This window comes from Charadrius vociferus, unplaced genomic scaffold, assembly GCF_000708025.1.
Source record: "Charadrius vociferus isolate BGI_N301 unplaced genomic scaffold, ASM70802v2 scaffold163, whole genome shotgun sequence".
In the NCBI taxonomy this organism is placed as follows: Eukaryota; Metazoa; Chordata; class Aves; order Charadriiformes; family Charadriidae; genus Charadrius; species Charadrius vociferus.
In genome coordinates this window covers 4,926,328-4,938,488 of record NW_009648332.1, presented here as the reverse complement: position 1 = coordinate 4,938,488, position 12,161 = coordinate 4,926,328, and the positions used below count along the sequence as shown (strand labels likewise).

General features: G+C 38.6%; 1 protein-coding gene across 1 annotated transcript in view; it reads right to left on the bottom strand.

Annotated features, from left to right (window-relative positions):
* The window catches only part of SPATA6 (spermatogenesis associated 6), a 34,732-nt gene extending 28,142 nt beyond the window's left edge, over positions 1–6,590 (bottom strand). Inside the window, exons 1-4 of the mRNA XM_009884637.1 lie at positions 6,432–6,590; positions 4,891–4,939; positions 3,870–3,911; positions 2,413–2,537 (exon numbers count right to left, since the gene is read on the bottom strand). Coding sequence (XP_009882939.1) covers positions 2,413–2,537; positions 3,870–3,911; positions 4,891–4,939; positions 6,432–6,590 — 375 coding nt within the window. The remainder of the gene's footprint in view (positions 1–2,412; positions 2,538–3,869; positions 3,912–4,890; positions 4,940–6,431) is intronic.
* Between the last annotated feature and the right edge of the window lie 5,571 nt (positions 6,591–12,161).

The following is a 12,161-nucleotide window of genomic DNA, read 5'->3' as shown; positions in this document are numbered from 1 at the left end:
ACCAGTCAAAGCTTAAATATATTCAGAAAGGCAAGGGTTGCAGAGAAACGCAGAAGAGCCAGCAAAAGCCTCAGCTGGGCAACACTGGACCAGGAGAGATAACTCGAGGCATGTCTTCTATGCGTATTGTGTTTGTAAGCCTCGTAAGACATTTAGCCAGAGACATTATCAGCCGAGTGCCAGATTTCTGGAGGAGTTCTGATCCTCTCAACTTGGGATTCCTTCCAACTGGCAGATTAGCAGTGTTAATCAGACACTGCTTGTCACTGCCTATCTGAACTCCACAACCATAACCTTGCTGTTGCTACCTTTATTTTTTTAATAAAAGACAAATTTATTGGGAATCAAAGTGCCACTGAAGCACAGCTGTCAGTCAAAAATACTCAACATCTCAGCTAGCTATAAATAACTTTTCAAGTGGGAAGAATATGGCTTGACTAGCATAGGAATAACGTGAGGGTTCTTACGACCTTGTTTAACACTTTCCCTTTTGCTTAGCATTCACATTCGGTGCTTGATGCTGACAGAGTTAGCAGGAGATACTTGCCAGTAAAGCTTAGGGAACACTAGAAGATGGAAGCATTTGAGACTGCATTTCTACTGGAGGTAAAAATCCTCTCACAGCTCTCTCATTTGGCAAGCAAGGAGAAGAAAACTTGTGGTTCCTCAGGAGCCTCCCTCCAATTCCATCAAATACAGCTTTTTGATTATTCCTGAAAGGGGTCAGTATGCCGAAATCATTTCTTAAACTGTTCTTTCTGCAGTGGAGGTGGAATGGAGCAACAGATGCTCCTGCAGTCCTCATTCCAGGGCAAAGATGAATTTTATTTACACTGTTCCCAAAGACATGGAAATACATTTCTGTCTTATATCAGTTAACTTTTTAATGGTACTACGGTGTCATCATTCAGCTACACATCCAAATGACTCTAATCACATCTTCTCACAGCTCACAAATTATGGCACCTTCTCTTTATTAGAAAATACATGATTTTTATATTAAAGAAATCAGTTCAATGAAAATCCTCAAACTTCTCTAGTGGCTCTGCTTCTACAAAGATTCATTATATTGCATTTACAAAAAATCTGAAACGATTTTGCTAATACCACCTCAGTTATTACTACCTCCCTATCTATTCTTTCTCAACACCAGAAAAGTACCTATTCTATAAGTAATGTGAAAGCAATACAGTCCCACCCCCTCTCTTAAGCCACCACTAACATGCATAGGATAAGCCATATCAAAGAGATGCTATGGCAAAAAAATAATGGCTATTTTTGCAGGGACAGTTGAAGCTGCTGCAGAACCATATGTTTTGTATCATGAAATCACAGCTTTAATTCATTCAAATGTAACACAGCATTAGACACCAAATTAGCACTTCTAATTGCAAGCGACTGGGCAATTTCCAGGTTGCCCTTGCAGGGGAAAGATTATACCAGCTAAAAGATACCAATGACCTTTAATCAGCATTTCCCTCCTGCCATGTGTTTTTAATCCAATCAGAACAGACAGGGTAACTGAGTCCCTGTCTTCCCAATGCAAATGTCCACTAGTAAAAGTTAACCAAAATAAGACAAACGAAACAAACCCAAAACCACATCTCCCACATCATCACCATCATCTTCAAAGTGCCTTCCTGAGTTATTCCACTGACACCTAAGATTAAACAGTCAAACTCTTTGAAAGGGAAGTGTGCGATAAATTCATTTTCATTTACTGTGCACTTGAGCCCTTATCTCCAGAAAATTAACATTAATTCATTGCACTCATTCTGCCAATTAGTTGTCATTTATCATAGCTTTTTTGAAACTGTAGAAAAAGCAAGTTACTAAATGAGCATGAATGGCCTGAACCGTTTAAGAAACAGGCTTTGGAACTGAAAAACAATCACGCAGTACTAAGCTAAATTTCAGCTACTTACTGTTTCAGTGGTGATCTTGCACCTCAGGGAGGCCCACAGGTCAGATGGCATAGCACTATAAATTTGTACTGACTGTCATTCTCCTAAACAATACCAAAAATGGTCTGAAACAAAATGCTACAAAGAGAGACCGAGGAGGGAGGGTTACATGGTTTATCTGTTGAGAACCGTGAAGTTGATATGACATCTCCTTCTTCTCTTGCATCCCTTTAACTACCAACTGCACTGCAGATTAAATTGAACGCAAGACGTGTCATTGTGCCACACTGCAAACCAAGTGGAAACTAACTTTTTCACATTGAAGAATTCCTTGAAGCATTTTGAAAAAAGATTATACCTTCACCAAAGTTCAACTGTGGATTTGTACATTCAACACCTGAAATGGCAAAATCTGTCAGAAGTAATCGCTTTTCATTTGAAGTAGTTCAAGGGGTTTCTTCAGTGAAACACACTGTATCATAAATACAATTCACAGACATTCACTCACTGTAAAAGAAGAGGACCTCTTCATTAAAATCTCACGATCTAAACCACGGTGCCCACAGGTAAGCTTAGGGTCAGGAAACAGGAAATCTCTTGTATTTTCTTCATACATAGCTAGAGTTTTTCCTACTAAAGAGAAAATACATACTTTAATTGGAAAATAGACAATACAGACACTACAGACACCACAAAAGACCATATCGAAACTAAGATAAATTTTGCTCTTTAAAAATTAACAGCATGGCCTTAAAACTCATATCACACTAGGAAATAACCTCATCAAGTTAAATCAGCAGCAGAAATGTGCAGAATGTACTCTGAAAGTATGTTTCACTGTTATTGTAAAAAAACTATAGAAGATTTAACACAATCTTCTTTAAGAGAAGTAGTTTTCCTCTTTCTTTGCCTTCCATGCCACACAAGAAGCCAGTATTTTTCTCAATGGCAGCCAATCCCTTATGAAAAACTGTATCATTCTATATTACAGAATAGTAATTGTAGTAGTAATAGTAGGAATAGAATTAAGAAAGAAATGCAAGCAACATCAAAATCATTATCTCAAGAGTTTCTCACTATCCTGGTTTGCTGGTTTAAAAAAAAAAAAAATTCTTTAGGGGAAAATCTTAAATCTATGTTATAAAACAATTTACATTATGCTATTGCAGTCATCTGCTCCGCTTATGTTGGGCTGTATCACACCTATTTCTGACCCCTGAAATTAAATTCCTTATCCAAGATCTTTTACCCTCCCACAACAAAAAATTCATGTTTGGTATGTTTCTTTAAGTAAACGCTCTGGTGAGTCACCCAAGAGAAGCAATCGTTTCCTTGAAAGTACTAAGGACAAGTGACAGAAAGTGCTTTTAATACCACAGTTTCCAAACGAGTTCTCTTTAAAACTTGACTTTCTTTCCAATAAAATGCGGACCTACATTATTCATGAGAACACTTGAATTTCATTAAAATAGATTTTTATAATCACACAAACCAATAACAGAAGTATGACAAATCGCTATTTATTATCTTCACATATCCCAAGAGACCTGCAATACTTATAGTGAGGATAACAGTTTTCCCAATGGTCACCATTAAAATGGAAGGAAGAAAAGTGTCATTCTGAGAACAAGATTATGCACTCTGAAATTTCACAGACAGCCACTTTGCAAGTGAATTGCGATGCAGTTAATAAGTGTGCACTGGATGATTTCAGTTTATTTTCCATTTTTAAAATATTATCACTTTCCTAAGCCTGAGTATGGTACATTTCAATATTCAGTTATTATTCTCTTTCAAGAATGAGATCCTCTTGATCTATTAACATTTTATATTCAGAGGACTATTTGTTGAAGAGCTTTCTATGTTGTTTGTGTGTTGGAAAAAGTGATTGTGCTGTAATGGGCAATGTCCTCATGGAAATTCACCGATTAAGCTGCATAATTTATGAAGAGACTGATACAATACCTGGAGGAACGAGTTGTATTAGTTCAAGTACTGCTGTGTCAACTAGAAAGGAAAAAAGTTTTTTCATGAGTTAAAAAAACTAGAATGGAAAGTAATTTTCATAGTCAAACCCCAAGAAAAACAGCTCACTGATTTAAGCTTCAGAGCACTGTACATAGCTACACTATTTCCACTACACCAACACTATGAGAAAATTAAGAACAACTTGCATAAATACCACAGATGAACACAATGGCATTAGCCGTGTACAAATGACAACTCTAAATTTGACTTAGAACTTGGGCATTTCTATCTGCTGCCAAGTTTGTCCTCTGAAGACAGCTTTTAAAGAAGCTTCACCACTTTTTCAGATAGTTCCCAGTATGAAGTAGCATATTTCTGGCGTTTGAGTTCAGGGTCAGTGTTGTCTCACTACAATTGATTATGCTCCACATGTGGCAAGACGTACAATTTTCTTAAAAAATGAAAAGAATAATTTTACAAAAATAAAAGGTTTATGCTTATATTATTTGAAAATTAATCAAATAAATGATCAGATAAAGGAGTCCACTACCTTTCTGGATAATCACCTGCATTTTGCATTAATTATGACTTTTCACCCTTTTCCTGTTTTAAAGCATGTAGCTTATGCTCACAGAATTCACAGAATTCACAGAATTGTTAGGGTTGGAAGGGACCTCTGGAGATCATCTAGTCCAACCCTCCTGCCAGAGCAGGGTCACCTACAGCACTTTGCTCCTAGAGACATTTTTTTAGTTAACAGTATTTTGGGTAAGTCACTAGAAACCAAAGATAGCAAAAATCCCCTGCCTGCACTGACAACAAATCTTCTATTCTGAAAACCCACTAATGCTAGGGTCCTACTTATTCAGTACATGATACACTACATTGGTTACCCACTAGCTTTTCAGAGAACAGGCTCCTGATAGAAAAATACTTTAAACCTCCAAAAAGTCTTTAGAGCCCATACATGCCTGACATTAATGCATACAACACAGTACACATAAAAAGCAGAACCTACGTTCCAGTAACTTCACAAGGTCTCCAGGATCAACTATGTCAGCAAATGCCTGGAAAAGAAATTAATAAATAATAATAATAGCATGGTCAAAGTCATCAGATGAATCTGTGGGGAGAGAGAAGGGGGAAAAAAAAAATAAAATCAATATTCTTCCTTCCGTCCAATGGTTGCCAAGAGTCTCATCCCAACTGGAAAAAGAAAGGAAACCAAAATTATCATTTGGCACATGATCAAATTCATTGAAAGCTAGCAGTTCTTGTCATATGCTTTCTAGCCATTCAGGGTTACATCTCCATATTTAAATTAGGAGGTATTGTGAAGAGTCGAACACGTAGAGATAAGTATTGTCTGAGAATATTTCAAGAGAAAGATAAATCGCTGAATATACTAGAATCCTGATAGATGAAGAATATGTTCTTTAATATATTGGTAATACTTTAAGCTTCATTTTCATGGAAGTGACTATTCATGTACAGAGTACCGTTCAGGGTTTTTTTTTTTTTAACCTGAATCCCATGTGAACAGATGGCAAGGAACAGGGGAAGATGTTGCGCTGGATATTCAGCAGCTAACAGACATCCCCCTAATTCTGTACAAAAGTCTCAGCAGAGTGGTGTGGATAACTTTGCTGTTCAAAGTACCAAACATTAAAAAATACCAAAGTACTCTGTACTTCTCAGCTTTCTCATTCACCTCTCTTGTAAGCAGATAGATCCTGGTGTCTTGGAGTTCCCCTAAATTAAATGAAAACAGTATTCAGTACGTTTCCCTGTAGTAGTTTGTGGTATTTTTGCCTTTAAAGAACTCTGGTCTTTTTTACTCTTTGGTAGCTGGTGAAATCATCCCTGTTTGTATCTTCCCCACATCACTAGAGCATCACTGATGTTTACTCAGTCAGGTTTTCAAAGTGCTGTGGGATGTTTAAAGGAAAAGAACTAGAAAGGGCAAAGTATTATTATTCATAGGTAGTCAAGAAGCCAGATCATATCTGTAAGATACTGTGTTTCATTATCCCTGTGGTGCTAATAATGAAGCTAGTAGGGACTCAGAGTATGTGATAAACAACTATAAATTATAAAGCCAGAGTACCAACCTGGGAATTCTGGTGACAAACCATGAAAAAAGTATCTCAAAGGGAGAAAGATGTCACCAAAAAGGCTTGAGCTGCTATTCTATCTTTCTACTAAATTGACTTTCCTATATCTTATAATCTTTGTTCTTCAACTTGCCATAATTTTTAGAACAACATCATTCAGTTCTTTCCAAGCCAGGAGAACCGAGACTGAAAAAGGACAGTTCACAAAAGAATGAACAAACACCTCAAAAGCCTCATCATACATTATAAGCTTCGGTACGCATAATTCTTGAGTCACTGTGTGGATAATATAGGCACACACATCCTTCGTGCTGAAGAGAAGCAGGAGTTATGATGCTATGCCATCCTCAGTGTGATTACTTGCGCTCAGGGGTTTTGCAGTGAGTTTTTGTGCAGTTTGGGATCGGTTTTATTTGGCTTGTATTAGCTCTCGACATTATCTTACCTTTTCAAAGACTAGTTTTTCTTGAAAGATGAGTGGAAATGCTGCAGGGACACATTGAGTTTTTTTGTATTGTCCAAGTACAGAGACACTGAGATAAAGTTCCTCTTTGTCTTTCAGCAGCACTCCGGGGCAAGTTATCTGTAAGAGTAACACATTCATTAAACAAACTGAACTTTAGTTAGAGAAGTAACGGCTGTTTTCAAGATAAAAATGAAATGGTCAAGGCTGAAATAGCTGATTTCCAAGAGTCAGATTATAACAGACTAGAGTGAAAAAATTTCTTTTCTAAAGCAGTTCTGTTTGTACAGACTGACCAGGAAAAATCGTCACCATTTTAAAACAGTCAGGACCAAATACTGTAAGTAAACATACTCCATTGTCTTCAATGAAAATTGAAACCTGGTACCCCAATCCCAGGTTAATACAGTAAAAGGCACGTACTGACTATATAAGACTTAATCATCAGGAGTCACATCAGGTTCTATATGAAGAGTCATGTACAATGAAGTCTACATAATGTCAAGACACAAAAACTCATCCAAATTTTAGCCTAGCCACAGAAAGAATGCAGCTGGGAAATGTACATGCTTAGATAGCCATACTCCATCCAACCACCACAAAGGGTAAGTTTATTTGCAAATATTATATTAACTTTACCTTCTAATGTGTAAATGAGAAAAAGCAACTGTTGTTCCGTTACTATCAAGTTCTATCAGAGAAGTTTGGCTACCTTGGAGGGTATTCAAGGCAGGGAAGGCTTCTCCTTAGGCTGCCACATACTGCCACTAATCTCTCAACTTTCTCTGGACAATTCTTATTCTTTAAGTATGAAGAAGTCGGTATGTTTTTAAAGCTCTGATGAACATCAGACGTTTTTACTTGTGTTTTCACTGCAAGGATGTACACAACTCATTGCAAAACTACTTGCCATTTTTCTCCAAGCCACATGGTTTTATTCTAATACCCAGCCAGAGAATTGTCACCTTTCACTTCAGTTCTACTGCTCACTTTTTATCACAGTATAATAAACATGAGGTTGTCTCTTCCAACATAAGGTTGCTGGAGAAAGTGTTCAGACTCTCAACTGCCAGGCAGAAAGACAAAGGAGGAGAGTGACAGGAATTAAAATAAGTGCTTTGGTTACAGTCTCCTACTCCCAAATGAACATTTTACTTGAGAAATCCTAAGTGGATCTAAAACTGGATCTATATAAACAGCAGGAAAAACAACCTCAGGTGAAAGAAGTAACAGCAACCAATGGGTGATAGATTATTATAGACACAGTATAACCTAAAAAATAGTGCTTCTACTCATAAATATCTGAGGAGGAAAAAAAAAAGGGGTTTCTCTCCATATAAATGAGGGCTTCAAATCTGCAAGAAAAGTGCCAGAATAATAGATATCCCAATTGAAACAGACTGTCAAGCATTAAACAGCTTGCATGACACTCTTGCAGTTGCAAGTGTGAATAGGAGTGACTGAAAGAGACAGACTTCATTCATACAAGGCAAGATCCACCAAACTACATACTACAAGTCATATTAGCCTAGTTCTCACTTTTCTTCTTGACATTTTTGTAGAATTTATAATCATTTTTAGCTGGCGTTTCATTCCTTTCACCTTAGAGAAGGCAACCAATATTTGCCTATTTATTGAAATGAAAAGTGAGAGGTTTGAAGACATCGGAGAGGACAAAACTGCAAACAACAGGTGCCATTTATTCTGGCTACCCTGTAAAAGTAAATAAATTCTTACAAATCAGTATGTGGGGCAAGATAGCCCATGTGGAAACTTGTGCCTCTACTATCCTTGAGATACACTGCCCAATTCATTGCCTGGGTTGGAACACCAGGTTTACGTGTTCCTGTAACTTTACACCAGCTCCAAACATGAATGACAAATGTATATCTGCAGTTCATTAAATCTATTCTGTAATATGCGATGCATGGAGTTGCATAGCACTTAGGAGACAAATTGAAGCTCTTATCTGACTACAAACTGTTCAGGTAGGATAAGGGACCATTTTAAACATTGTAATAGTATTATCTATGGATCAGCTAAGGAAGAGGGATATCAGTGCTGCAATTAACTGATCTTAGAACCAACCAGGACTACGATAAATGTCTAGGATAGCACTACCCTGGACTTCTCTGCTGCAGTTCCCAAGAGGATGGAAAACATGCACCCGCCCTTGCGCTGGGACATCACAAATAGCCATAAAGAAATCACTAAATTCATCTCATGGAAAGGAAAGGAATTCTACTGATCCACAACACCCTATGGTATTTGTTTGTTACATGCGGTCCTAAAACTGTAGCTGCATATGTAACCAATGAAAAAGGCGGGCCTTGAAAAATCCCTTTAATTGCCCATTATCATCTAAACAAGAAGAGATCCCTATGAAGGGCAATAGACGGTATTAACTTCTGCTGAGTGCAAGCTTCCAGATAGAATAGCATTTTGGACTTAGAGTTGCAAAAATAATCTTCTCAATGTGAAGAGATGCCATTTTAGTCTCCTTACCTCGCAGTAATCCACAATGCTATTAATTCATCTCAGTGCTTAAAGCTTTACCTACCGTCACTGCCGCATTTGTGAATTCTCCATGTAGCAATGACATGAAGAATAATGTGAATTTCATTCTGTTGCTTCATGAGCAATCTAAATGCCAGCAGCAGAGGTAAGCACCAAAATTAGTCTCAAAAAAACAAGTAACAATGAAATCTCAGTCTGAGCAATCATGAATTATTCAATTTAAATTAATGGAAGGATAAACCAAATAAGGTCTTTAAACAAAGCTTTCCTTTTTAGAACAGCAGCCTTTCAGAAACGAAGAAAATTAGCAATGAAATAAACCAAAGAGCTCGTGGACTCTGACAGGAAAAGACCTTAGAATTTCATTAAGTCCAAAGGAGCAAAACCCATCTGTATCCTAAAGCAAGGGAAAAACCAAAGGGGACAGAACTTCTGACACAAGTGGATAGGTTTCAGAGACAGTTGAGAAATATGCAGAGCATTGTAAAAGAACAGGAAAACGAACCAGAAATCTGGACAAGACTTCAGTCACAAATACAATGAACAAGGAGAAAACAAGTGGTGTAGTATAAATCAACCAGGATGTGAAAACTATCAATTCTACGTCCCAAACAAACCTGAATATTTTGTCTTGGTTTTCATGATACTGAATACAGGAGAAAAAAACCCCAAACAATTTAAAAGAATGAAATGATGGAAACTGAAGTTACCCAGTGTGCACTAGGCCTGAACCGAGGAGCCACAGGGAGGATGAATCATCTTTAGCCTAGGTTCTGAAAGAACATAATTTTTCTTGCCAGATCTATACGTTACTAAAACTTACATTATGAAAACAAAGATAGTACCAACTGCTGAAAAATAACAAACACAAGGCACACGTGAGGCAGAAAAAGAGATCTGAAAAATTATAACCCCACTAATCAGAATATTTAAATACGCACAAGTAAAGAATAAAGGACACGGAGGAAAACATGACTAGAAAAAAGCCCAGCAGCATGTGTTTCATAAAAATAGATCAGTCAAGCAAAATCTGACATCATCTTGAAAGCCTATGTTCTGGACAAAGGATATCTAATTTATCTGGACATCAGTAACATCATATGATGCCACATGAGAAATTATTACTTATGTGGCAGAAGAGGAGAGTTAGTAAGAAAGTCCTACGGTGGTACAGAACTGGCCAAAGGACAGCATCAATAACATGGAAAACTGGGAGGCATCAAGCTGAGGGCTAGTATTAAAAATGTTCCTCTATATATCCTAGGATCCATGGCTTTTAATATTTTTAATGACCCTGAAACAAGAAGTCAGAGTGTTCTCATGAAATTTTTCCAATTACAATTCAGAAATCATCAGAGGTCAACAAAAAGATACAGAAAAAACTCTTTGTGGGACCACAGTAATAGAAATTAAATGCACCTACTGTGTATTAAGAACAGCTTTTGCTTTCACTGGAGGGGCTAACCTTCAAAACTGGCTGAGGGGAAGACGATGAGTGTGTTAATAAATGATAGCATAACTGTAGTGCAGCTGTGAAGAGACTAATATTAAGACACATAGGATGAATGTTGGACTTTTTTTCCCCTGACATCACCTAAGGCAACAGTGAGACCCCGTCTGGAATGCTGAATTCAATTCTGATCCTGATCAATACAAATTCAAAGTGGAAGAGTAGCATCCATCCCCAAGATGATCAGAAGAATGGTGACCCTATCACACAAAATACTACCAAAAGAACCAGGTCGCTTCAGCTGACAAAGATGAATTATGAAATGACAGAACTGCTGCCCAAAAAATACATCAAGAGAGCAAACACCAAGGAAAGAAAAAAAAATATTTAAGTGAAAGGTCAGTGTTGACATTTGTGTAAGAGTAGGGCATCAACCAGCCAGAAGGAAACTTAAACTGGAAAGTTTTCAAACCATCACAGTAGTGAAATGCCAAAGTAGGCTCATGCGGGGGAGAAAAAGGCAAAACAAGTGGTTCAAAACCAGACTAAATACACTTATTAAAAATCTGACAGCAATTATGCAGGGATATAACTGAATGCCCACATGTGCTTAAAGGGGCACTCAGATCTGTGTTGGAGATTTCCTGTTCTCTCCCTTTCCACTATCATTTGTAGCAGGGTGAGTAACAAATACCCCACAAATGAGGAAGCCTGACTCTGGGGCAACGCCTTCCCTCTGCTCTCTCCTGGCACATAAATCACAGCAGTAGGAATGGAAGAGGAAAGCACATCTGCTCCTTTCCAGGAACCAAGTGGGCCTTTGGATTATATTGCATTATATATATTATATATGTTAAGACCAACACTAGCTGCTGAGACAGCAGAGCAACACCATTAGGGTGATAACCTCACCATCTATGTGCAGAAATTCACAGCTCTATTTCAGAGCAGCCACACAAGTTTGGGAACAAAGGTGGTTAAGCATCGGGAATACTGGGTCCATTTCCCAGTATGTACTTTCTGGATCTGCACTGGAATTTTTTTGGGTGGCACCTCGGGTTTTCTGTTCAGCAGCAAGTATTCTTACCCTGTGAGGAGGCCTAATCTCTGGATTACAGTGACCAGGGCCTATGAAGCCAACAACTCCAGAGTAACAGAGCACTATCTACCTCAACTACTTCTTAAAAGTTATCAGGAGAACCATAAAGACTCTGACTTTACTCCCACATTGTATATAAGCAGAAAATTTTGCGAAGTGCATACGGAATGGTCCTAACGTGATTAACGTAAACACTTTCCACTTTCACACCTGCTGACCTCACCCCCTCATGTAACATCCAGGCACTCCAGAGCTGCCCTCTGCAGGGGACAGTGCGGTCCCCTCGCAGGGACCTCATCCCTCACAGGGGTGCACATGCCACGTACAAGCTGCCGTCTCCCGGGATTTTTTTTTTTTGCTCTGCTTTTTCAAGAGAGCTTTTCCCACACCATACAGCTTCCCAAGACTCAGTGACTCTTAAAAAAGACCCTTTCCACGGCACAGTGAGAGCTCTGAAGGCGCATAGCGTCTGCTGACGCCAACAGGGGGGCACAGGGACCGGCTGCTGGAGGATGCACACACAGAAGCGGCAAAAGTTGCCCAAAAGCCAGCCTGAGCCTCCAGACGGAGGACGGCCGCCCGCTTGGTAGCAGAGCCCGGACCCGCCTCCCAGAAGAACCCCCGGGCCGGGAGAGCGGGGCGGCGG